Source organism: Electrophorus electricus, chromosome 11 (genome assembly GCF_041902795.1).
Source record: "Electrophorus electricus isolate QZ-2024a chromosome 11, ASM4190279v1, whole genome shotgun sequence".
NCBI lineage: Eukaryota > Metazoa > Chordata > Actinopteri > Gymnotiformes > Gymnotidae > Electrophorus > Electrophorus electricus.
In genome coordinates this window covers 17,972,501-18,000,000 of record NC_137507.1, presented here as the reverse complement: position 1 = coordinate 18,000,000, position 27,500 = coordinate 17,972,501, and the positions used below count along the sequence as shown (strand labels likewise).

General features: G+C 44.0%; 1 protein-coding gene across 14 annotated transcripts in view; it reads left to right on the top strand.

Moving 5' to 3' along the window:
• The window catches only part of magi2a (membrane associated guanylate kinase, WW and PDZ domain containing 2a), a 194,879-nt gene that overhangs the window by 165,349 nt on the left and 2,030 nt on the right, over positions 1 to 27,500 (top strand). For 4 of the 14 annotated variants that reach the window (XM_081722718.1, XM_026997462.3, XM_026997448.3 and 1 more), the window contains 12 exons: positions 6,899 to 6,930; positions 9,914 to 10,082; positions 12,017 to 12,058; positions 12,685 to 12,797; positions 15,589 to 15,781; positions 17,204 to 17,473; positions 18,294 to 18,479; positions 19,172 to 19,472; positions 20,288 to 20,483; positions 21,802 to 21,945; positions 25,365 to 25,503; positions 27,173 to 27,500. The exon at positions 27,173 to 27,500 is cut by the window's right edge and continues 2,030 nt beyond it. In XM_081722718.1, the coding sequence (XP_081578844.1) occupies positions 6,899 to 6,930; positions 9,914 to 10,082; positions 12,017 to 12,058; positions 12,685 to 12,797; positions 15,589 to 15,781; positions 17,204 to 17,473; positions 18,294 to 18,479; positions 19,172 to 19,472; positions 20,288 to 20,483; positions 21,802 to 21,945; positions 25,365 to 25,503; positions 27,173 to 27,500 (2,113 nt within the window). The other 10 variants (XM_026997476.3, XM_026997469.3, XM_026997482.3 and 7 more) reach the window with 8 other exon arrangements.

Sequence of the window (27,500 nt, the reverse complement as noted above, 5' to 3'; positions counted from 1 at the left end):
TCCATTTCCTCACAGTTGAGGAATATCTTTGAACACAACACTTGGATATTATTCTTTAGCCTTTCGCTATTTTCTGCTTGTCTCTAACTTTATATATAACTGCCTTAGAATACTCTTTTGTCTCTCGTGTGTGTGTGTGTGTGTTTGTTTGTTTGTTTGTTTGTTTGTGACAGAAAAAGGGAGAGAAAGAAAAAGAGCGTAATATTGATTGCAAATGATTCTTCCGGGTCATCCAGGAAAACGATCTTTCTGTGCCTTATCAGAGCTAATTACTTCACACTGCTGTGATCTTTTCATTAAACCGTATCTGTCCAACTCATTCTGACATTAGTTCACACCTATAGCTGATCCTGCACCTGTTTCAATTGCAGCTAATTGGGTATGTGTACCGACACGGTGTGTAAACACACACACACACACACACACACATACACACACCCACACACACAGTGTTCTGCAGGCGTATATTGAGTTACACTTCTTTCCCTCAGCATGCTGTTATAGTTCACTATGTTCACATCTTCTGTATCACCTGATTTGAAGAGTACTTTCTTGTTACCCCCCCGCCCCCCAACACACACACACACACACACACACACACAACATTACACCTGCTGCTTTGGGCTAGCTAAACTGTTTTGTGCAAACCAGGTTTGTGGGATAATTGTCTTGGCCCTATTCCCAGAATATACAGTGTATTGTAGCATACTATAGTTGTACAGCATCAGGATAGTTTATGGTAGGCCTTTGGTTGCCCTGTATTTTGAGATGAGTACATATACATATGCAATGGCAGTACTGGAGTCCACTGAATAGCTCTAGCATATAGCAGTGTGTTAAAGTTGGTGTAAATATCTCAAATATGCATTTGGTTCAAATAAAGCATAAAAATCATGTTACAAGATGATTTCTGTTAAATTGTCTAATGTGGGGGTGCTGTTAATCCTGGACTCAGATTCCTAGTACGGACTGCTGTTTAATGGCTCTGTTTGATTCTTCGAGGTGGGATTCTAGCCAGAGCATTAAGCCATCAATTTCCCAGCTTGGTCTGTTGCTGGATGAGTTGACTAGGCACTGTGTTTTTGTGTGAATGCTTGCATTTGCATGTCTGTGAGATTGTGTGTGTGTGCACGTGTGTGTGTGTTGGGGAGGCGGGTGTACTCATTTCACTACTCCAGTTGCTTCTGAACAATTAAAAATAAAGGTCTTAAAAGCTACCCTGGCCAGTCAGGGTTACACATGTCCAGCTCCCCTGAACACATCCTGTTTTTGTTTAAGTGCTTTGAGGTTTATGTGTGACCCAGTCAGATCGCAGTGGGACCTGAATCTCGTTTAGTTAATGAAATGCACTTTGGCTGTAGAAACAGAATCCGGGCAGCAACTCAAGGTGTTGATTTGGCGTTAAATGGACATCAGATGTCCTGATTACACACGCTGTGTTTCAATTACCTCACACCACCTTCCACACATGAGGCCAGAGAGAGAGACCTTATGCACATGTCTACAAGCTAGGCAGTCTTCACATGTGCAATGAAGATCCTAGAACTGTCTGTATCTGTCAGTCCACACCAAAGATTGATCAGTTTTTGCCTCTGTGACTATTTCAGAAATAGCTATCTGTGTGGGCCATTGAAATAGCTTCCTCATCACTTTGGATTGCCCCTTTAAGCTCCCAAAGACATGATAGTCTTTCAGTCTTATGTCTTAAAACCAACTGATTCTCCCCATGGTAAGCCCAGGTTCACATGCAAGAACCAGAATACCTGCTCAAGTATTTATATTCAGTTAACTCGAATGTTTGTGGTTGTTTTCATGAGTGTGAGTTGTCCATATTTAATTGCTTGCTGCTAGTTCTGCATGGTATACCGGTACTAAAACAAATTTCTGCGGTATAAGAGTTTTGACGATGGTACTATACCAGCACTACCAAAAAAGAAGTTAGGAATAGGAATCTGTTTCTTTAAGCACAATGCAGACAGCAGTGCCTGTTGCGGAAACAACCCTGACTGAAGTGAGCGGTGAGCAATGGTGGAGAGGGTGTGCCACGTTTTAGTTTAGTTCACACAGTGCCTGAGCTCACTGTCACAATATGGGCACGAGACAGAATATGGAGATATTTCAGCTTCAGAGTGGCCAAAACAGGTCAGCCGCCCCAAACAGCTGCACCGCTGTGCACCCGTTGTGTTAAAGCGTCTCTTAAAGGGAGGCAGCACGTCACACTTGACCAAACATCTGTGAGACAAGCATCCCGACCTTCTCAAAGAATTTAAAGACTGAGAGATGATAGTTGACAAGTTCTCTCCCCAGTTATGTCCATGAAAGAAATATAGAGAGATGGATAAGCCTCTCCACAGGAGTAATATGCATGTTCATATATAACCGACATGTTTGCGTATGGCTGAAAGTGCTGTTCACAGCCCTGCTTAGACGTGATTAAATTTACATGGGGTCCTGAAGTGATTTCTTCTTCTACAGGTGCACCTCTGTGATTTTATTTCTGTTCAGATCTGCGATGTCCGTGTTTTTCTCCCTACTCCGCTGACAAAATTACAGGCCAAATTACCTCCTGGGTTTCTGATCATTTTAGTCCTGTCCAAATACAAATATCCGTGATTTTCCAAGCAGATGCCGCCTCACGTTGGGCGCTGCTAATAGCAGTATTTAGTGTCCTAGCGTGCATCCACCAGAGACGTTTCTAAAGCGCATGAAAAATGAAAAAAAAAAAAAAGAACGTGTGAAGAGTCACTCAGCCATTTACTTAGTCTAGGTGGTAAATCTTCCACTTCACACATTACCTGACAGAACAGTATCCAGAAAATGATGAAAAAGAACCTGAAATCAAAGAGAAAGGCAAGATCCCACAGGATCATAAAGGGGCGATTATAATCACAGCCACTGGTATAAGTCATTGTTTATTAGTTGAGCTCCATAAAGATGTAAATGTAATAGAACTGTAAATGATTAATGTTTATATTCAAACTGCCACAAACATCCAGGTTTGCAGAAAATACAACACACTAGAAACATGTTTGTCCTGTAGTAGGAAAAGCTAATGCCATGCGGATGAGTATCGTCACTGAGGTGATGGCTCATTACAAACATTTATTTTTTGTGAAACATTAGCCTGAAATATGACATAACCTAGTTCCAGATTCAGTCTCACTTAGAAACTGTTTTCTAAGCACGACATCGCATAAACTAATTAGACCCTCTGTTATGACAAATTTATCACCAAAGTCTCTTGAACTTTGACAAAGAAAAGTTCAGAATGAAGGTAGCGCTCAGTGGCTGTGTCACGTCGTCATCATAAGTCCCCTGCTCTGCTCGTTAGCCACGCCCCTCCCTGCTAGGCACCGTTCCCGCTCACCTGAATGCTGATTGGTTGCGCCTGTTCCTCATTTACCCACTCGTATGCTTGTAGCTCTCTCACTCTGCCAAGTCTCATTGCTCCTCGCCTAACGCTCCTGAGCCTTCAGGATGTTATACCAGACCCTAGCATGCCTGTCCTGTGTCTGCTCTTCGTCTGGTATTTGTTTACATAGCCCTTTTGTGCCTTCTCTGTTGGTATATTCTACTGGTATGACTATTTCCTGTTTTTGGTCTCTGCTTTTGCACTGCACCATTTGTACTGCTGCCTGTCCTTGCATTAAATAATGCTGCTATTTTAGTTAACATTGATTAGACTATTGTAATTTTTCCTTAAATACCATCGCTTTAATTTATTTTCTGTATTGTTAATAATAATACTAATACTACTAATAATAATAATACTTTAGGTTAATATAGCACTTTTCAATAACCCAAAGATGTTTACAAAGTAAACCGAGAAATAAAAAATAGGTACTAAATGTTTGGCTGAAAACAGATGTTGTCCAGGAAATAAAGTACAGTAATGACATTTGAAAGCGTTTCCCCTGTAAATCGGCATCGGTATCAAAGCAAAAATTGTGTTATCCTGACACTATGTGACAACGATAGCTTCAGTATCGTTGTCAAAATGAATGACTTTTGGCATCATGACTACTCTGCACAAAAATATAGTCCAAACAAATCAAAAGTTTCCTTTTTCTTTTAAACAGACGACTTGAGTGAACTGCTTGAGTGAGGTCCACCAAGAGAAGGGCGTGTTCTCCTCAGGTTTTGAAATGCCCTCTCACAACTTTAGCAGTTCATGTGTTGTTTTCTTTGCCACTGACTCCCTGGTCTCATTAGGATTCTGGCCCTGCATCTCTGTAAAGCCTCTTCGTAACAATGTCTGTTGTGGAAAGCACCTTAGCAGTAAACTGAACCGAACGGAACCGAGTCAGACCGAGGTCACCGAGGTCATGCTTTGCTAGGTGGACGTGCTTCAGCGCTGCAGCACCTGCTGCAGGCGTTCTCGCCGAGCTCCATCTGAGACGGAGTCAGCTGAGACGGAGTCAGCTGAGACGGAGTCAGCTCTGCCTTCTCCTTTGCTGCCAGTGGCCCAAGGGCTCCGGCGGCGTGTAAACCATTGTCTCGGTCAGTCCTCAAAGAGAGCAGCTGAGACAAACGCGTGTCACTACTTTCTGTAATCTTCTAGTCCTGATTCATTAAAGAAAGTAGTAGCAGGGCAACTATAGCCAAACTTTTCCCTCCCTGCCTTTGTCTATGATTCTTTATGTTGCTGGGTGAGTTAGAAATGTGTATTTGCGGATTTGATTTGGATCAAGGTGCAGCATACAGGCATCGGCACAGATGTGGCTTGATTTAAGCCACATGGTTTGTGTATGCCATTGTGTTTGAGAAAATGCGAGAGAGTGAATAATGGTGAATAACGGTGACCTTTGTTTGCAGGTCTTGTGACTGGTTTTGAGCATTTTTGCTTTTTTGCCAAGTTCAAGCAGAGGTTTGAATCGAATCCATTTTACCTGTATAATTCGGACTGCGGTAAATGTATCTAAGCATGGCCTCATTTTGTTCCTGGCTGTTCTGCAATCTTTCCCCACACATTTAAAGTAGACTATATCAGGGCTCTTTACTTGGAAAGCTTTAAAACTCTACAAGAGAACATTATGCCTCCAAAAAATAGCTGTTCTCTTGCACAGCCGTGTTGCGGTTTCTGAAACAATAGTGTGAGTCAGTGAAGCAGTTAAAAGGGGGCTAGTTGGGTTCTTCTTCCTGCGTAGGATGACTCATCATGGGTCCACATGAGGGCTGTTCTTTGCTTTTCTGTGCCATTGGCTGTGGGATCTCCATGTTTAGATGGTTGGGATGTTTACTGTTCCAGAAATTAAAAGCATAAAAGACAAGTGTGTGTGTGTGTGTGTGTGTGTGTGTGTGTGTGTGTGTGTGTGTGTGTGTGTGTGTGCAGATGCTCTCAGGCATTTGCTAATTCCATCTAGTCAATTTGCATAGCGCTGCTGCTGTCTCCTGAAGGGTGACTGGGGCAAAACATGATGAAGAAGATGGAGAAGGCAAACATCTTAACCAGGAAGACAGTATGCGTTGTATCCATGTGTGTGTGTGTGTGTGTGTGTGTGTGTGTGTGTGTGTGTGTGTGTGATTTTCAAGGCCATTTCTGAAGCAGGATGGAAGCACATATTCATGAATTCCCTGGTCAGATGTTAGCCGACGTTGTGTAGCACGGGCAGAGTGCTCTCTAGTGTCTGTGTGTTATGGTTACAGTTCAGAAGCTTCTCCGACGACCCTAGCCTCCCCTAACTCACTCTTTGGCTGATGCAGGAAGTCTGCTTTCTTAAGTGAGCATGTGATTATGTGCTTGTAACAATTTTATGACCCATTCCATTACTTCATTTTAATGGCCATTTAATATTTACCTTGTGCTTATATGTATTTATAAAGGCATATCATGAAACTAGCAACTCAAAATAAAGCTTAATAATTAAGTTAGTTGAATAATTGACATAAGTTGTTTGGCATGTTATGTGGATTTTTTTTTTTTTTACTAGAAAAAGCCAGCCTACATTTTATCATTTTTTCATAATTGAAACTGTGAAATTTAGAGGAAGTGAGCAGCAATAAAGTACAGCTATATATGAATCATTAGCTAGTCAGTGACTTGGACACAGTGCACACTGACCCAAAATTCTCTAACAAACACCAATGTACCCAGACATGGTGTTAGTGGGCTGTACCCAGACACGGGGTTAGTGGGCTGTACCCAGACGCAGGGTTAGTGGGCTGTACCCAGACGCAGGGTTAGTGGGCTGTACACAGACACAGGGTTAGTGGGCTGTAGCCAGATGCTGGGTTAGTGGGCTGTAGCCAGACACGGGGTTAGTGGGCTGTAGCCAGACACAGGGTTAGTGGGCTGTAGCCAGACACGGGGTTAGTGGGCTGTAGCCAGACGCGGGGTTAGTGGGCTGTAGCCAGACGCGGGGTTAGTGGGCTGTAGCCAGACGCGGGGTTAGTGGGCTGTAGCCAGACGCGGGGTTAGTGGGCTGTAGCCAGACGCGGGGTTAGTGGGCTGTAGCCAGAGACTTGTCTGCTGTCACCCAAGTACAACGCCTGGCTACAGCACACTAACCCAGCGTTTGGGTACAGCACACTAACCCACTGTGAGCATGCAGACTTAGCATGACTTAAGCGTTTCCCATTTATCAGTCAATCACTCCATCCATCCATCCATCCGTCCATTACCTGATCTTACCTGATGTTGGATTTTTTTTTCCTGTTCCTGTTCCCCCTTTGTTTTATGCACTAGGCCTCTTCCTTCCTGTAATTCAGGGTTAGTCAGACTGGAGGGCACATTCTTCCTCTTGTAGGTCAAATTGATTCATATTGTAGTTGACAGTATAAGCTGTAATACTGATTTCATTTATTTGCTCTCAGCATACTTTGGTTTCATAGGCTAAGTACATTTCATAGGCTAAGTACATTTCATAGGCTAAGTACATTTGTTTTCTTACCATTGCAGGTCACTTTTCACCTTGGAAGAGCCCCAAACAGGTAAAATGAATCATAACCAAACCATAAGCACTATGTTATTAACCCAACCTCCTAAGTGGTACCTTAACCTCTAACTGTAACTCATTAGTTAACTAACAGCTAAATTTGTTTTAAGTATTCCATCTTTTTGTAATATCAAGAAAGCTTATTAAATTATTAATAATATTATAGTCTGAAATATCTCGTTATTGCTTTATAAATATTCTATGACATATATATATATATATATATATATATGTCATAGTATATTTATAAAGCAATATATATATATATATATATATATATATATATATATATATATATATATATATATATATATATATATATATATATATATATATATATATATATATATATATATAAACACACCAAACCAAATAACCCATTGGTCTTTAACAGATATTGATTACTAATCATAATAGATCATCATTACTGCAAGAAATACAAGTTTGACTTAGTGAGTTCAGTTTGATGCACAAGTCAGTTCCTTTTGTGCTTTTTATTAATAAATTTTTCACAGAATAAAATTCACTGGCCAAAGACTACATTAGCTATTATCAATGACCAGACCCCCAAAACATCTGTTCATTCACTAACCATTCTAAGGGAACTATTATGCCAACCCTTTTCAGTGAATTTCATTTATACTGCTGCCTCCAAAGTTCTCAAGATCAGAGTCAGTCTATTCATATAACTATTTAAGATTCTCAGAGCGTCTGATTACATGACCCATACCAAGATGTTCCTATGGACTCATACAGTCAAAAGTTCTAATAATCAAGCATCGTCTAGTTCCATTGGCTGGATTCAGTCAGATGTTGAACACTCGGGGCAGTTCCTTCTTGATGTTGCTATAGTGCACCACAGAGATCTCCCTCCATCTCTCTCTCCCTCTCTCTCACTCTCTTCCCCTGGTCTCTCTGTCTCTCTCCCTCTCTTCCTTTGGTCTCTCTTCCTCTGATCTCTCTGCCAGCTCCCTCTTTTCCCCCAGTCTCTCTGCCTATCTTCCTCTCTTCCCCTGGTCTCTCTGTCTCTCTCCCTCTCTTACCCTGGTCTCTCTGTCTCTCTCCCTCTCTTACCCTGGTCTCTCTGTCTCTCTCCCTCTCTTCCTCTGGTATCTCTGTCTCTCTTCCTCTCTTCCTCTGGTATCTCTGTCTCTCTTCCTCTGGTCTCTCTGTCTCTCTTCCTCTCTTACCCTGGTCTCCCTGTCTCTCTTCCTCTGGTCTCTCCGTCTCTCTTCCTCTCTTCCCCTGGTCTCTCTGTCTCTCTCCCTCTCTTACCCTGGTCTCCCTGTCTCTCTTCCTCTGGTCTCTCCGTCTCTCTCCCTCTCTTCCCCTGGTCTCTCTGTCTATCTCCGCACAACCACACCCTTTTCAGTTATTTTGATCATTTTCAGATCCCCGTTCAGCCAGGGTATAATTGGAGATGATTGGCTGTGGGAACATTTCCCCCTGCCCAAAGCAATATTGGATTTTTTTTTCTCATATCAAAGAGAGGGTCCAGAAGTTGTTAAAGAGAGCAGTCAAAAAAGGAGACTGTTTCCAGTCTGGGTTTCAAATGTCTGCCCACCATTTGGAAGATTACTCATCGATAGATATGTACCACCATTGCTAAAGACATATAATGTCTGCGAGTGACATAGTCACAGCATGATATATTACTATTTAAAAGGGATACAGGTCAGCAACGGGTTAACGTTGTTGTCCGTATATCATACAAGATAACATTAGCGATAATGTCTGTGATATATGTACCATACCATACAAGTGTATGTGCATATTGTTCAAAGGTTTGAGTGCACGTGCTTGACACCAGGTGTTAATTTACATCTCTGCTTGAATCTGTATAAAACTGTCTGCAAGCACTGAATGTTTTGCTCTATGTTGTGTAATGTATTTATATAAAGGCAAATAGTTATTAGTGACTGGAGTTCAAAAGTATTTGCTCAAGCAAAAGGACTGCAGTCCTGTTGAACTGTGCTGGGTCATTTCTTATCAAAACATCCCATAGCTAAGGATGAGCAGAGGCTGAGTGATCCAAACTTACTATGATGTAAAATAATGACATTTATGAAAAACAATATGGGAAAAAAGTAACAAATACATACATGCTTTCAGACAAGTGTACTAACTCGTAGTATAGGTGAAGCAGGGATTTTCCTCATTTCTTAAATCAATGCTCCATGTCCTTGCATTATAATGTCATGTCTTCATTTTTAACAAATTCAGCCCTAATTGCTCTCTAACATCCTGAGTGTATTCCATAGTCTCCCAGCATTTAAGAAATCGCTACTTTAAACAATTCACTTTCTGTTACCATACACTGGATAGAAAAATATCCTGACAGTAATAACTGTGTGTCTGTGTAAGTGTGTGTGTGTGTGTGTGTGTGTGTGTGTGGTCGTGGCTTGGCAGTCAGTGACGCTGACACACTGAGCTTTTTTCTTTTTAATCTGTTCCTCACCCGATCCGTTGTGCTTGCCACGCGGTCGCTGTGCCGGATTAACAGGCTGACGGTGACCCGCTCTGATAAGACCTGGCATCATCTTCTTCTCTGCACGCGCCTCCTCTTTACCTCCTGCCTCCTTCAATTACACCACTGCTGCTCCTAGCCCTGCCACGCTTTCAGTGTTATTAGGCAAAGTGGGTGGAGGACCGGCCACGCTGCCTGCTTGCTGCACTACTTATCTGCTACTCTCTGCGGTTTTTCTGCACCTAATTTCCTGCTCTTTTCTTTAGAACACGGTAGGGATTTTTTGAGGTGGGAGGAAGGGATCCTCATTTAAGGGTAGAGCCTGTCGAGTCAAGTGTTTAGGCCATTGGAAAACAGCCAATGATTTCCTATTTGATGTGGTTATGGCTTTCTCCTCATTCCACTTCGCCGTCATTTAACGTTATTTAAGTTTTGTCCAGTAGAATGACTTCTGACTGATGGTTTCATTGCGGTCCCATGGGATGCTGACTGTCTGACACTGTGTTCGCAGGTTCTGGACCACTGGAATTCCCAGAGCGGGCTTTCCGCCTCTGCTCTCTCCCACGGTGCCCCCTACCTGCGCTGGCCCTCAGCTGCAGAGCCCCCCCAGGGCTTTGACCTGAGCAAACCTGACCCTTATGACCTGTACACGAAGTCCAGGGCCATGTATGAGAGTAGGCGTAAGTAACGCAAACACCTCCCCTGGCCGCCGAGCATCGCCGGGGGTTCCAGTGCGCTCTCTTTGCGATAGCTGCTGCGTGTGGGAGTCTCACTAAAAGCCATCTGCAGACACCCCCTTCCAAGCACTCGGGGAACAGACAGGTTCCCGCCGATGTCCGCTCAGCAGAGCCGTTGGCCTCGAGTCACCAGTCTTGCACGTTACCCGGTCTCCGTGGGCGCTAGAGCGGAGAATGTTCCCTTCAGTGTTTCGCTGCCTTCTTATCTTCCGCGGTGGGCCGATCCGATGGGTTTTTTTGCGTCTTGCATCGTGGCTCGACTTGCCCTTTACACCTACTCACCAAAAGGAGTGTCTGGAAGCCCTCCATCCGCTTGGCATTCACTCCCTGTTCCGACAGTTTATGTAACGCTAGACGCTATTAATACAAGAACACTCCGTACACTCGCAGATGCAGTAAAGCGGAGAGAGACCCTGCACCGTTTAGAAATTCCTATGCACCCACTTCATCCGATCATTTGAAAGCGGGCATAGTTCCTCTCAGTGGAGGACGCTGTGTTATTGCTTACTGTAATATCTCATAACCGTCAGCTCTGCCACCTGCTGTGGAACTTAATTCCGACCGGTGCCAACGGTTTGGTGGTCTGGGACTGAGCGTGCAGTATAGCAATGCACGCTTGCAAATAACGTGTCGTCCCCCCTCCCCCCGCCAGGCCTGTTTGCATGTCCCTTGCTAGATTTCTTTTACAGACTGACAAAGGATTATGATGTCGTGTTACAACCTGTTCTCACAAAGAACTTACAGCAGCGCAGATGGTGAATTTGCAGTGACAACATCGCTGTACCTGTGTTGAGTTGTGTGTCGAGCGCAGCGGGGTCTCTGTTCTCACTCTGTCTCTCTCCCCTCCCCTCCACCTGTAGTGCACCGGTGGTACACTGGTGAATCACATCCAAAAGAAGCAGGCTTCCAAATTTGCTTTTTTGTTGTAACCTTATCTTAATATTCCAGATCCTGAACGCGAGGGAACATCAAAAAACGTGCCGTCCTTTGTAAGAAGTTAGATGAATGCATTTCAGGTGTGAATATAAAGAAAAGAAAAGAAAAGCGAGCAGCTGAGCGTGTGTGAGATGAAGGCTGACAGGGGCTGCGCGTGTGCGGCTCTCCGCTCCAGCAAGCCCTCGTTTGGTTCCTGCTGGGGGGGCCACTGCAGACACGCTGCTCAGGAATAACAATAATGGAGCCAGCCAAAAAAAAGTGTGTGGGTTCTGTGGGTAAGGGCAGTGTGTGTGTCGCGTCCTTCTGCCCTGTCGTGCATCGTCTCCTTTCTCATTCCCTCCCTCTCACTCACACAAGCTCTTACTCTTGGTCTGGGTCTTATTTCTCTGGTGTTGAAATGAGAGGAACTGCTAAGCCTGTATTTTGTCTGAAGTCTCCTGAACATTCTCGTGATAGCTGGCGGGTTGAGGTTGTTTGAACATGTTTTGCAAGGTCACATGTAAATGAGCAGTAATAAGAGGATTGTTCAGGACCGCTCTAGGATCTATAAGAGGTTGCGTGGTGTTCTTTTTGTTGTGCTTGTACTGAGCAGGGGATCAGATACATTAGATATATGATCTTTCATGTCACTTTTGGTATTAGGGCAGAATTGCTGGCTTGGAGGATAGATGAAAATTCCGATAATGCTGGCATTGTTGTGTGCATTTTGTGAATTTGTAAGTGCATGTGTGAATATGATGGCGAGAGCGTGCATACGCACGTGTGCGTGCGTGCGGCCACGTGAATGTGTGTGTGCGCACTTGTGTGTGCGTGCATGTGTGTGCGCGTGCGTGTTTGCATGCATGCGTGTGTGTGAGTGTGAACTGTGTGTGCAGAGTGTGTGTGTGTGTGTTTGTGTAAGGGCTGTGATTTATGGGCTCTCCATGCTGTGTCTCTTTCAGAGCCTGGCTTGCCTCGCCCTGTGTACCCACCAGACCCCTCAGGTGAGTGGCTGTCCCTGAACCCATCAGAGCCAATCAGACAGACCCATTTCTACATTTTCTGCAGAAAGTACACACCAGCAAATTAGAATCTGAAAATCTCTGCTGCTATATTCTGCAAAGTCTCTCAGTGCAAAAACCTTCATTAAGTCTGCTCTATCAAAACCAGCAGGTACAATGTGTTTTCACTTAAAACACAGCTTACCAACCTTGATCCATCCAGACGGACAAATTCATATAGTACAATCTTTACAATCTGAGTGCACATTTGCAGAACAGCATTCCAAATCATGCCAGAAAATGTTCTCTTTAAATGCTCTGTACGGTGCTTACATGTTCATTCAGTAAACGGCTTTGGCCGTCAAATACATTCCGTGATCTTTGAAGAGTTGGATGAACATATTTCATTCATAACAGCACATCAGAAATGTCATAGATAAATGTCATGTCATGAAACATTCACGGCCCAGCTCGCTGGCCGTGACACACTCACTTATGTACCCCGGCTGTGTCTGTCCCTCAAGAATAAAATACTGAAAGAAACCCATCAAAACTGATACCAAACATGAGGGGTGTGTAGAGGAGTCTGGGTTCTCCAGCTCTAATCGCGGACCTTTTTTCTGTGGCAGTAGGATTCCAGGAGATGGAGGTGAACCTCTGCAGACAGAAATCTGGCTTTGGATTCCGGATCCTGGGTGGAGAGGAGGCGGGACTGCCTGTGAGTCCGGAGGCCCAAGAGAAGGCTCGTACTCCTAGAATTAACACACACGTGCACGCGCATGCACGCACACATATTCATTCACTATGAGTCGCTCAAAGTCCACTGCTGCAGTATGTAATCATCTATATCAACCCTAAACTCAATCATGGACTCAGTCATAGTCCTGAGGGGACTAACAGTGTTCATTTAGGGTGAGGGGACTAATACAAACAGTGTTCATTTAGGGTGAGGGAACTAACAAACTGTTCATTTAGGGTGAGGGAACTAACAAACTGTTCATTTAGGGTGAGGGAACTAACAAACTGTTCATTTAGGGTGAGGGGACTAACAAACTGTTCATTTAGGGTGAGGGGATTAATACAAACAGTGCTCATTTAGGGTGAGGGAACTAACAAACTGTTCATTTAGGGTGAGGGGACTAACAAACAGTGTTCATTTAGGGTGAGGGGACTAACAAAGTGTTCATTTAGGGTGAGGGAACTAACAAACAGTGTTCATGTAGGGTGAGGGAACTAACAAACAGTGTTCATGTAGGGTGAGGGAACTAACAAAGTGTTCATTTAGGGTGAGGGAACTAACAAACAGTGTTCATTTAGGGTGAGGGGACTAACAAACTGTTCATTTAGGGTGAGGGAACTAACAAACAGTGTTCATTTAGGGTGAGGGGACTAACAAACAGTGTTCATTTAGGGTGAGGGGACTAACAAACTGTTCATTTAGGGTGAGGGAACTAACAAACTGTTCATTTAGGGTGAGGGAACTAACAAACTGTTCATTTAGGGTGAGGGGACTAACAAACTGTTCATTTAGGGTGAGGGGATTAATACAAACAGTGTTCATTTAGGGTGAGGGAACTAACAAACAGTGTTCATGTAGGGTGAGGGAACTAACAAACAGTGTTCATGTAGGGTGAGGGAACTAACAAACAGTGTTCATGTAGGGTGAGGGAACTAACAAACAGTGTTCATTTAGGGTGAGGGGACTAACAAACAGTGTTCATGTAGGGTGAGGGAGCTAACAAACAGTGTTCATGTAGGGTGAGGGAACTAACAAACAGTGTTCATGTAGGGTGAGGGAGCTAACAAACAGTGTTCATTTAGGGTGAGGGGACTAACAAACAGTGTTCATGTAGGGTGAGGGGGCTAACAAACAGTGTTCATGTAGGGTGAGGGAGCTAACAAACAGTGTTCATGTAGGGTGAGGGGGCTAACAAACAGTGTTCATGTAGGGTGAGGGGACTAACAAACAGTGTTCATGTAGGGTGAGGGAGCTAACAAACAGTGTTCATGTAGGGTGAGGGGGCTAACAAACAGTGTTCATGTAGGGTGAGGGAGCGGGTAAAACACCTTCACTTACACTCCTGGCTTTCAACTTTCAAGCATGTCTGACATTGAGATACTAATGCACACTAAGTACACTTCGCTACTTTCTTTTACTGCGTCTGTCCTCTGGTCACTGTGCTGGTTGTTTATACTGGGCTTATAATGGGAGTCTACGTGAATAGGATTGTGTTGAATTGGTGGATGTCCATTGGTTGATATTGTTCATAAATTATTTTATTAAATTAGTGTTTTCTGCTCTGTTGCAACAGTAGGTTTTGATGGTTTGCAGTACTAGATCTGTTGGCATTGAACACCCAATACTAAGTACCTGTTCTAGACATGAGGACACATATAACGTTGAGACATGTAATGAATACGGCCACAGTGTTACAGCTGTGTGAATCCAGTGGTTGAGGGTTTGTGCGGTAGGCTGCTGTCTTATGATGGAGGGTGTTCATCGAACAGTACTGTGTTTAGGGCTATAACGATTGGTCAACAGAATCGACTGTATTGATTCGGTAAAAATAACCTTATTTAGCTTGATTATTTTGGTTAACGAAGCTTAACAAACTTTAGAAAAATGTAGCAGATGCAATACCCTTAGGAGCCACAGTCACTTTTGTTGTTATTTAGCATTAAAAAATGTTTAATATACAGAACTTGATGGCAGCAAAGAGTAAAATGTTCTGGATGCAGGAGGTTTTACCCAAAAAAGAAAGAATATAATGCAGAATACTTCAAACAGGAATCACAGAGCAGCACATTGATGACACATCAATATAGAAACGTAAACACTATTCGTAATGGGCTAGAACTGCAGTTTGCCTAACTGGATGACATTATCCTCATTATCAACTTATATGCTGGAAAACAAAATGTTTTATGGAGGCTAGATATTTTAACAATGTTTAAAGTAATAAAATATATAAAAGTAATCTATTACTAGGTTAATTGTAGTAATTCTATAGTTTAAGTAGGCCTATTGAATTTAGACTGGTTAATTTCGACCTGTTTATGTTTTGTGCACATGTCGCCTACCATTTTAGAAGCCTACAATTTCACTTAATAACAGCCACTTTAACTTTTAAATTAAAAATAAATACATTTCTCAGGCTGAAAGGTTTAATGATGATCATTTTTGTTTTGACTGCAATTAAACAGTTGCCATTAATGGGATGTCTCACAATTACCAGTGCAGATAATTAGAGTTTGTTATGCAGTAGCTACAAGCTCCCTTCTAGAGACACTGTGGCATGCTGAGCCTACCTGATTTAAGGCACTGCTCACTAAAATAGGCTCGGGGAGCTTTAGGCTTTTGATTTAACATGTCTCATCAGAATAAGCTTTGCTGTAAATGGACTATTTCGGTTTTTTTGTCATTAGTTATTTGTTGTATCCCTAACTGTGTTGTAGTGGTGTGTGTCCATTTGATAAGTACGGTGCTACACTATTGTGTGTCATTTTGAAGTATAATGACATATTTTGAGCAGATCCTAATTGGGGCGATCATAGAGAACAGCCCAGCGGATAAAGACGGACGTCTGCGACCAGGAGATGAGCTGCTCTCGGTGGATGGCATTCCTGTAGCAGGGAAGCCACATCGTTATGTCATCGACCTAATGCACGGAGCAGCCCGCAACGGCCAGGTCAAACTCACCCTGCGAAGAAGAGTGCAGCCTACAGGTCAGAGGCTAAAGGTCAAATATAATTCACCAAGGCACAAGGCTCACAAAAATGTTCTGTCTTGATTAAGGTATAGGATTTTAGATTACTGAGACAAATATTACTGACTTCAGCTAGTGCATGTTCTTTGTCATATGGGAAGGTGAAAATTTCAGTCATGTTTACCATAGTATTAGTAAATATTGGCAAAACACCCATCTTGGTTTTTAGAAAATGTTATCCTCTGTCAGAGACACCTTAGTAAATTTCACTGACATAACATTATTTGCTCTGAATGATGTGAAAAGCTCCAAGGTTGTTGACTTTTGACTGAACTAAAATCACTGTGTAGATCCAGTAAAGCTAAGGCTTTGTCTGACACTTATTTTGTGCAGTTTGTCTTACTCTCTGACATATATTTGCTCCCCATTGTGTCTCTCCCGCTTTCTCTATTTTTCAACTTCTCTCTCTCACACTCTCGCTCTCTTTCTCCATCAAGCACACCATTTCCATTTCTGTCTTCCTTTTCTTTCTCTCTCAATTCTCTCTCTCCTGCCTCTCATTCTCTCTGTGTCTGTTCTGGGTTATTCAGCTTCCCCATAGCAAGTGCCGGTGCCACCCTGGAACAGCATGTGTCCCCTGCCCCCTCGTTCCTTCATCCCCTGCTGTGTCTGACTCGTTCCTTCATTCCTGTCGTCCCTAGCCTGTCATGTGGGTAACGCTGGGTTGCCAGGAGCTTATGAATTCAGAGGACAGTTAGATCACAGAAAAGTCCTGGACTTTTCTTTTAGCCGCATTCCAGTTTTGATTTTTGTCTTCATCTTCTTCTTCTTTTCCATCTTCTTCTTCTGCCTTTTGTTCAGTTCAATTCCAGAGTGCTTTATTGTCAGCACTGTAACAGGTATACTGTTCCCAAATGAATAATTGTACAATCTCTGAGAGATATAACCTTTCAAACATTCTTCACAAACTTTTACTTTGTGAAAACTACTGATTTGGGTTGCTAAATCACTGATGTTTTTTGGGCTTACGTAACAGATAAAAGTAACATAGTTAAGAAATACTCACTTTCACACCCTTAAGGGGTCTCTCTTCAAGTGCGCATTGAAGCTTCTTCTCGAAGTTGATTTTTTAAAAAATATATTTATTAACCTTTATTTTACCAGGATAAGTTCTCACTGAGATTAAAAATCTCTTATACAAGAGCATCCTGGCTAAGACAGGCCACAGCACAACTGACAGATTTACAGACAAGATTGCAAACATACAATGAAAATAAATTACATATTCATAAAATATCCAAGAAAAATTGGCAATAAAATGACACCGGTGAATGGAGTGACTGGAACAATTGGAACGAGATCAGGATCATTTTTCTCTTGTCTCCCAAACTCATACATCTTTTCTATCTCTTGAATTATTACATTTATTTTGCTCCCTCAGGCGAGCCATGTCCTCAAAATGGCCGGAGTCCTGGTACCAGCTCCACCCAGCACAGCTCCCCCAGGAGCGACTTCAACCCTGGAACCTTCTCCAGCAATTCAGCCCTCGTGCAGAACTCCGGCCCCACAGTCACAGGGTCCGGTCCCCTGGATACTGTTCCCAGTCAGAATCTGCAGGCCAGTGACGTCATCATTCAGCGCAAGGAGAGCGAGGGTTTTGGGTTTGTCATCATAAGTTCGCTGAACAGGCCAGAAACAGCAACCACGGCAGGTTAGTCTGTGTGGAAAGCCGGCGCCCGTACACGCTCACAACAAAAGGTTCTGGTCCTGAAGCAACAGTTCACACAAAATGCTAAAATGTGAGCTGTCTGAAAAGACCACTGAAATGGGCCCAACACGTATGGTCGGCGCCACATAACCAGTTGTTCCCGAGCAACGCGCATTTGTACCTGTAAAAAGTGCACATATTTGCTTTTTTTTCTGAGAATGAACGTTCAACTGCTCGTGCTAAATTACCACCAAGGGGCCACTTATGTTTACATCCTAACTATAATTCCTTTCCCTGCTGCTGTGTGTGATTATTTACTGCTCTCCGTTGGCCGTTAATGCGGTTTACACTTTGCTGATAGCTCAAGATAGGGGGCAGACAGGGGCAATTCACGTTTAAGCAGACTGCTTCATGGGAGCACAGTGCTATTAAAAATGTAGGCTCTACTTTTAAGGCTGTGTTTCACTAATGGATGTGTTCCTAGGTGGGGAGCAGGGGATTCTGTCTAGATGCGCTGGTTTAAAGCCACTTCCACACTTGTGTGGAAAGAAATGCACTTACAGAGAGGGTCAGAGTGAGAGAGAGAGAGAGAGAGAGAGAATTAGAAAGATAGAAAAATTAAAGCAAAGGGGGAACTAAGAGAGACTGAAAATCTGCGTAAGGGAGACAGAAAGGCTGATTGGCTGAGAGTGGGATGAAGAGAGACAGAATTATCCAGTGAGTGAATAAAAGAGACTGATTGAAAAGAAATAAGGATAAAACGTGGCTAAAACACTTGGTGTTTCGATCACTAATGTAAAGTGTGCGCGTGCCTGTGTCTCAGCTGTACCTCACAAGATCGGGAGGATCATCGAGGGTAGCCCGGCAGACCGCTGTGGGAAGCTGAAGGTCGGCGATCGAATCCTGGCCGTGAACAGCCAGTCCATCGTCAGCATGGCGCACGCAGACATCGTGAAGCTCATCAAAGACGCAGGCTTGAGCGTCACACTGCGCGTCATTGCTCAAGAAGGTAAGAGCACCTCCATACAGCAGAGTTCTTCAGTTCTAGCCCTTGATCCCTGTAGAGTTTGGCTCCAGTCACCCTGTAGAGTTTAGCTCCAGCTCTGCTCCTGGAGATCAGCCACCCTGTAGAGTTTAGCTCCAGCCCTGCTCCTGGAGATCAGCCACCCTGTAGAGTTTAGCTGCAGCTCTGCTCCTGGAGATCAGCCACCCTGTAGAGTTTAGCTCCAGCCCTGCTCCTGCAGATCAGCCACCCTGTAGAGTTTAGCTCCAGCTCTGCTCCTGGAGATCAGCCACCCTGTAGAGTTTAGCTCCAGCCCTGCTCCTGGAGATCAGCCACCCTGTAGAGTTTAGCTCCAGCTCTGCTCCTGGAGATCAGCCACCCTGTAGAGTTTAGCTCCAGCTCTGCTCCTGGAGATCAGCCACCCTGTAGAGTTTAGCTCCAGCCCTGTTCCTGGAGATCAGCCACCCTGTTGTAGTTTCCAGGATGTAGGTGTGTGTAGCTGAATTGGTGTAGCAGGAATTGGTAGTTTGTTCTTGTAGTCACTGGCTTTGTTTAGGGTACTTCTGAATACTACTCCTTAAGATGACAATTTCATATTTGTATATGAAATTATGTGTGTGAAATTATCTGTGTGTGTGCGTGCGTGTGTGTGTCTGTGTGTGTGTTTCATGGATTTTTATTTTCTTTGTGTGTTTCAGAGGCAAATAGTACACCCTCTGCTGGTAGCTCTGAGAAACACAGTCCTCTGGCACAAGCGAGTCCAGTGACCCAGCCTAGCCAAACACAGCTGCCCCAGTCCAACAGCACCGCCAAGACCAGTACTGCACCGTTAACAAGCTCTGCACCTCAGCCCAGTGTACAAATACAGCCTAGTTCTGCAGCACAGCACAGCCCTGCCACTCAGACCAGTCCAGCCAATCACCCAAGCCTTGTGAGCCAGCAGACTCCGCCCACACAACCTGTGCTGGCTCCAGTGCAGACCTACACCCACGATGGCAGGTGATGGGCTCTGTGTGGAGGTGTTTTAAGACTAGTTCCTCATTTCTTTTTTAAAAATCACCACTTTCATGGTCTCTCTCACACATTTTCTCTCACTCTAACATGCTGTTTTTCTCTTTCTGTTTCTCTATATATTTTTGTTAGACAGCATGACTTATCTACTACACAGCTAAATAATCTACTCATAAGGCTGTTTGAAAGAGTTTAATCAGTCCTACCAGAAGTGGATATTTCTCCCACCTCCCTCCACTTTATTTTTCTCTCTCCCCTCTCCCTCCTTTTCTCTCTCTTTCTCTCTCAATACCTTTCATCCTACTCTCTTACTGCCTCTTTCAGCACATCAATACTCTACATTAAACTTTTAAGGTCCTGAGAAAATGGCTTCACTTCTTAGTGCCCAGACGCACAGTCCAGTCTCAGTCCATTGAGAAAGAGAGAAAACACATCCATGCGTGCTGACACACTCCAGGGTCTGTTGTGTAACAACATCCACATCACTTATTACAGAAGGGAACAAACAGGTTTTCAATCAATCAATCAAGCAACTTTAATTATCCTTGCAGGGCAATTCTAAGGCCAACACGAAAACACCCAGCACACAAGAAACACAATAGACATAAATACACACTAAAAACACAAAAGACAATAGTAGTATTCCCCTAACTCATCTCATTCACATAGTTCAAACACCCAATATTCCATACAATTAAGTCTGTGTAAGAGATTGTTTGTTTAATATTGGCTTTTCTTTTCAGTAGTAATTTAGATGAGGGAATGCATTGAGGTTCCTTACCTGAATACGATTGTCCGTACAGCTACAGGTCAGAGGTGAAAGCACGACAGGACGTAAAGCCAGACATCCGGCAGCCCCCCTTCACTGACTACAGGCAGCCCCCGGTGGATTACCGACACCCTCCTGTTGCAGACTACAGACAGCCCCCCCTGCTGGACTACAGGCAGCTATCCACAGACCCGCGTGCCTTCCCTATAGCAGACTACAGACAGCCCCAGGTAATTGTCACTGCTCCCCTTTCCATAATGCCATTCTGCTGTGTTAGGTGCATGAACCAGTTTTCATGTATCACTTTCTGTTTGACTATTTCTGACTTGTGCTGTATATAGTGATCCTTCTGAACCATATAGTATTTTCTAAATATCTATATAAATGACCTAAAACATCTTCAGATTTTCTCACAATTCCTAAAAGTGGATAAAGAGAATCCAATTAAACAAAAGAGGCAAAAATAATGTACTTTGTCTCTTATTTATTGAGGAAAATGATCCAATATTGCTTATCTGAAAATGGCAGAAGTACGTGAACCTTTGCTCTCAGTATCTGCTTTGACCCCTTTGTGCAGCAGGAACTGCAACTAAACCGTGTTGTTGGGTCTCCTTACATAGCTTGCTCGCTTCAGGTCATTCCGCAACATTTCTGGACCTTGACATGGCCACTCCAGAGCATTAATTTTATTCTTCTTTAACCAGTTTTTGGTAGAACGTCTCAGGACTGTCGTCTTTCTGCCTGTGTTTCACAGAGGGGATAAAGCTGCAATGCTTGAATGCTTATAGTTGAGTGCAGTTTCCACCACACCTAACGCTTCTCATTTAAGCCCAAAATGTTATATTTTGGTCTCATCCATCCACAAAACCTTTTTTTTTCATAACAGCCTACTGGCTTGTCCATGAGATCATTAGCATAACTGCAGATAGGCAGCAGTGTTCTGTTTGGACAGTGCTCACGGTCTCCTTGCCAACCTGGCATGCACACCTTTGTATGTTAGTGTTTTCCTAATGGTGACTTCATGAGCATCATCAATAGCTAGAGGTGGTTAGAGGTTAGAGGTGGTTTTCTAACCTTTTCCAGACTGATGAGCTTCAACAACTCTCTTTCTGAGGTCCGCAGAAACCATTTGTTCATGGCATGATGCGCTTTAAAAAAGTGTTTTTGTAACGATCAGATTCCTGTTCTTTAAGTAAGAGTGGGCAGGCACTCACTCTTTGTTTATCCCACTGACTGAAATCACCTGACTCTAATTTCACCATCAAATATTCTGCTAATCCTAGAGGTTCACAATACCTTTGACCCTCACGGATATGTTTTATAGGATACTTTTCCTCAATAAATAAATGACCGAATATAATATTCGTTTCGTTTGTTTAATCCGGTTTCCTTAATCTATTTTTAGTATCTGATGGTAAAATCTACTTTTTAATCTACTTTTAAATCTGGTGATGTTTTAAGTCATATTAATGCAGAATATATAAGTGCATTTGTGCTTGTGTGTGTGTGTGTGTGTGTGTGTGTGTGTGTGTATTTGTTTCCCTGCAGGATTTTGATTTCTTCACGGTGGAGTTGGAGAAGAGTGTTAAGGGTTTCGGTTTCAGCATCCGTGGGGGGCGGGAGTATAAGATGGACCTGTTCGTGCTCCGGTTGGCTGATGACGGCCCAGCCATCCGCAACGGGAGGATGAGGGTGAGAGAAATCACTTTCTTTTTTCCATCATAAACCTCTGCTTCTAAGACAAACAGGAAGCTTTTGAGTCCCAGAATAAAAAAAAAAGTTATTACTACAAACAGTGGATGAAATACTGAGGAATGGCGATGTTTGTTTGACAAGCGTTTGAAGCATCATACTGGTCTTTTCAGTCAACGCCAGAACCCACCTTGCTAACTAGCTCTCCCCCATCACCCTAGCAACCAGCCTGATAGGAGGTGTCTAACATGCTTCCTAACAGATGTGTCACGGCATGTTTTTCAAGGATGTTGGTGTTTGTTGGTATTTTCTCCCCTACTCTCTTGTAAGCCTAACAGCCCTTACAGATGGAGAGCTCACATCGGTGGCTCTCATCTCGTAGGAGAGGTGCTTCGCTAAGTCTCTGCTTCCTGGGGGTCCTGATTTAAAGCCTTCCAACTGCTGCTTTCTAGACTTGAGGGAGGGAAATAGAATATGCAGACTCGACCATTTTTTTTTGTGTGTTTTATGTTTGTAGCCGGGCTTGCAGTAAAAGTCTATAGATGTGAAGAGCAATCCCCATATATGCTTGATGTGCTGCAGATACGTGCTGTTTAAACTGCCTGCCGTCCATGTCTGGCAAGAGTAGAGATGTTGTCGGACCACAGGAGCTGTCCGTGTATTCCAGGTTGCGTTCCTTCTTCCCTGTCTAGTGAGCCCCTCACCCCTCTTCAGTAGCCACCTGTCCTCCCTGGTTGCCCGTCTCCTCTCAGAGCCCTCAAAGACCCCCCCCCCATCTCAGGTTGCTCAGCACCGGAGTAATCACTCCTTCCTCTTTCCTTCTTTGAAGGAAAGTCTGCTTTCTCGTCCACCCCTTCCGATCTGTCATAACCATTTTTGCTTTGGTCTCGGTCCCTTCCCTCTCAGAACCACCTCTTCCCTCTCTGCTGATCTGCCCGTGTTCCCCTCTCTCTTCCGTAGTGGACTGAGCCTTCCCTTCAGCAATCTGACCTTCTCCAGTGGTCCGACCCCCTCGCCAATGATCTGACCCCCTGTCTTCAATTTTCTGACCCCGTCTCTTAAATTATCTGGACCCTTCATCAGTGATCTGACCCCCTCTTCAGAGATCTGACCCCCTCTCCAGTGATCTGACCTCTCCAGCAACATAACCCGATCCTCCACCTCCCCACTGCCGATGATCCAGCCTCCTCCCTCCAGTGATCTCTCTCCTCACCATCATTCTCATTTTTGTGCTTCTTCTCTCAGCAGTGCTTATCTTAATGAAGCTGTCAGAACTAATGTGATGAGAATTACTCTAGGGGTTCTCTCTCTCTCTCTCTCTCTCTCTCTCTCTCTCTCTCTCCTGACCCTGCTCTCTCTGTCTGTATGTCTGTCTCTGTCTTTCTTCCTCCTTCCTTCTGTCTTCTGTCTTCTCTCTTTCTTACTCTATCTCTTCTCTCCTGTCTTGAAGTGGAATGAAGCTTCTATTTCATGTCCTACAGCTCTGGCAGATAAATCCATTAGACGTAGCCCCAGACTAATTATTTAGGGATAGCGAAGGCACAAACACGCAATGTCAACCTGAGAACTCAATCATTTCACAGCTATGAGGTGCTGGGGGGGTTTGTGGATTTGATGAATAGTGTCTGCTTGTTTTTGGTTGGTAAGGGCATAATGACATCAGTGGTGTGCCCTAGTGCCCCTCTCTCCCCCCCGTTAATCCCAAAGAACGGCATCAAATGTTTGGGAAGGGGGAATCTGACCAGGCTTTCAGGTGTACACCACAGACGCTATGGATGCTTGAAGTTCCAGAGAGGTCTCCAGAGATGTTTTCTTACCTGTCTGCAATCTGTTCTGTGCTAGCAGGATCAGGCTGGTGCTACAGGCTTTGCTACAGGCTAGCCTTTGGCTCACACACACGCACACACCTACTCAACCCGTACACACACACACACACACACACACACACACACACACTCTCAGACTCTGCAGCAGCCGACGCCGGTTTCTTTTTCAATAGTGAAAAATGGGTGTAAGCCAGGCCTGTGCCCACCCCAGCACCCCCCCCAAGGCTTCCATTCTGTTAAGCTCTTAATGAGGCCTAACGACCAGGCTTTTTGGTCCCTGACCACACCGAGCTCTGACTCTCCAGTTCCAGGCACCATTGCCGCCGGCCTTGCCTCTTTGTTAGACTAATGACTTACTTATACAGTCATCACTCCTATTAAGAATCCTGTTAAGAGAGTCGGAGGGAAACGTGGCAGTTGGGATGAACCTTTATCTTTAACAGAGTGGGAAGAGAGGCTGGTCGCCCCACTCAGCCCTTATTAATGTAGCCTCTTATACCGCAGAGGACACTCAAGGTATGGAGTATGTGTGTATGGAATGTATGTTATTTTTTACATATTGCCTTTTTCTGCTTCATACATACTTTTACACAGTGTGGTTTGAGCATTCTAACTCGTGCATGAATTACTCGTCCTCATAAAAATATATTTCAGAATAGGCTTTTGCCGCGCCCCTGCAAATAACGTAGATTCGGACAGCCAAATCCCAAAACACACCCCAAACCATGGTCATATCTTTCAAGGGAAGGGATTAGATAGCGATGAAGATGTTGAGAGCAGCCATGCGGTGGAACAACAGAAATACAGGAACACACATTAGTATCCATGCACTCCCTAACCACTAACTGCTGTTACAACAGAGCTAACACTCAGGTGGCTGTTAGTACCAAAACCCCATAGCCACACACTCAGGTTTTTCCCAAACGTCTAGGTCATAATCTCACACACACACACACACACAAAAGCTAAACCCACAGGCGTCTGTTCCCGTATTCCCACACACACAAACCAGTAAATAGCTCTCATCAACAACAAAGTTGAGGACCCTGTCCTCTCCCACAACTGTCCTCTCAGCCGGGATTCATCCGTGTGCGCTGACAGGAGCAGAGTGCTGCCGCAGTTCATTACTGATGCTGGCTGGTCCTGAGTGTCAGGGGCAACGGGGCTTCCTTCCACAAGCTCTGCTCCAGTTGTCATTTCAGCTGATCGTAATGAGGGACTGTCCATAAGTAGTGACATTCATGCACATTTTATCACTGACTCCAGAGTGGTTGTATTTCAATATCTGTCTTGAAGCAACTGTTTTTTGTTTTGTTTTTCTTATTTTTTATGCCTTCAGTTACTTGATTAATAATTTATGTGTTATTTAAAAGGTTTTTGTAAATTTCATTGTTTACCTACAATAATTGAATATAAAACACACACACACATTGAATACAACAATTATTATTTAGAGTGCTTCCAGCTCTTTCACGAACATGGACCTAAGTCTGCAGTGTTTTTTCCAGTCTCGTGTTTGCGGTTGTGTTCATTGGTCGTCACACCCAAGCCCTATTTACTCTGGGCCTGGCCGGCTTTTCCCCCTGTGTGTAGGTTGGAGACCAGATCATCGAGATCAATGGGGAGAGCACAAGGGACATGACCCACTCTCACGCCATTGAGCTCATCAAGTCGGGCGGACGCCGCGTGCGTCTACTGCTGAAGAGAGGCACGGGGCAGGTCCCTGACTATGGTGGGTTCATCCCAGATCTCCACCCCCTTCAACACCACATGTACACATAACAAATGCCCTTCCCTACCCACACAATCATATATGTACCCCCCCCCCCCCCCCGCAAACACACCAAAGCATCAATAGCTCCAACAGCTCTTTCAAAATTGTAATCACAAAATTTGCCAAAGAAAATCTCTTTCATAACATATCAAAGCATGCTCTTTGGATTTATTAACAGTTACTATTCTTTCTCCTCAGTGTACTTTCTAGTGAATTGTATCTTTAACTTTTTCTCACAGTCTCATTAGCCTAACAGCAGATTAACATGTTAGCTTTAGGCTATTGTGCTAACCCTAATGATTGGTCTAGGTTGTTACTTCCCCTCTTATAGGAATGGTACCTTCAGGTCTCTCCATGTGCATGAAAAGTGACAAGCATGGCTCCCCCTATTTCTTCTTAATGGGCCAGTCTAAAGATACGGTTTGTAACAGAGTGCATGCGCTCTAACACAAGACTCAACACTGCCGATACCTCTGTGCTTTGCTCTGGGTTACTGTATTTTTTATTTCTTTGCATTTTCCTATTTGAGTCAGGTTTCCTGTGTTTGTTTACCACTAAATGATTTGTATGCATTTGATTTATTTGGTATTTTTGTATTCTCAGATTACATTTGCATTTTTGTTGCAGAAATTTTCACCATGTTTAATTCTTTTTATAGCATGTGTTCAATAGTAGCTGCTCTTAAACAATTTGTTCAAGATGTGTATTCTTTGTCCTTTAGATTGGATGTAATGGCTATTCTGTTGTGTAGACTGTGAAAGCACTGGTACATGGAGAGACACTCAACGAATTTTGAAATCTCTCTCTCTCTCTCTCTCTCTCTCTCTCTCTCTCTCTCTCTCTCTCCCTCTCTCTCTCACACACACACACACACACAGACAGAGAAATGCATTCATACACACATACACAACTTGTGCCAGCTTGGGTGCAGCAATTCCAGAGTTTAGCTGAAATACTGTTTACATGAGTTATTCCTGGCTGGCTCTCCATCTCTCCAGTCTCTGTTTCTTTCTGCAGTTTAAATCCTTTTATGAGCCCCAAACCTCTATTCAAGCATGCTGTCTTCTGCCCCAGGGCAATATAACCCAGAGAAATATTCCCCCTAGCCTCTCTCCAGCCAGCGAGCAGATGCCCGCCATCCACAGCTATCCCTGGCAGGTTTTATAGAGTAGGGCTGATATTGAGAGTGCTTGCTTACTTTTGTCTTGTCTCTATGAATGAAGTATTTTAGCAGTTTGTTTGTGAGCATGGATAAAAGTGCCCGTGTGATTTTGAGTGTGTGTGTGTGTGTGTGTGTGTGTGTGTGTGTGTGTGTGTGTGTGTGTGTGTGTGTGTGTGTGGCTGGTGGGTGTCATTATGATATCACAGGTTTAGACTGATGGGTCTACAGACAAAGAGCTTGCAGGGTTTTTTAGAAGGGATGGGCTTTTGTTGGATTTGACTGTGCTGTGTATAATATATAACTAGCACTATATAGTATTCTTATCCTATTGACTAAATAATTGGTGGTAGTGTTTTATCTTTATGAATTTTATTCTGCATCATGCTTTTTTTATGTTGTGTGTGTGTGTGTGTAACCGTGTTCTGGTTCAGACTCTGTCACTCATTCATATTTTTGTTTCCACAGCAGATAGTCCCGCCCCCTGGGACGCTCATTCTACAGCCTCCCCAAGTCTCTCGGAAGTAGCTCCGCCCCTTGACAGCTTCACCAGTGCGTCACCGTCATCCCACATGAATCCATGCACAGACCAACCTCACGCCTTGCCCCTGGAAGCAGCCGACGGCGGTCCCCAAGCTTCTAGAGGTCCAGAGCAGGGCGGCGCGGGGAGGCGGTCCGCGGAGGCTGCTAGCGCGGCAAATGGGAAGCGAACCAGCCAGAGCGGCAAGGCCGGGACTGGGGGCAAGGGGCACCGGCCGCATTCGGATAACATCCCAGGGGAGCTCCAGGACCCCAA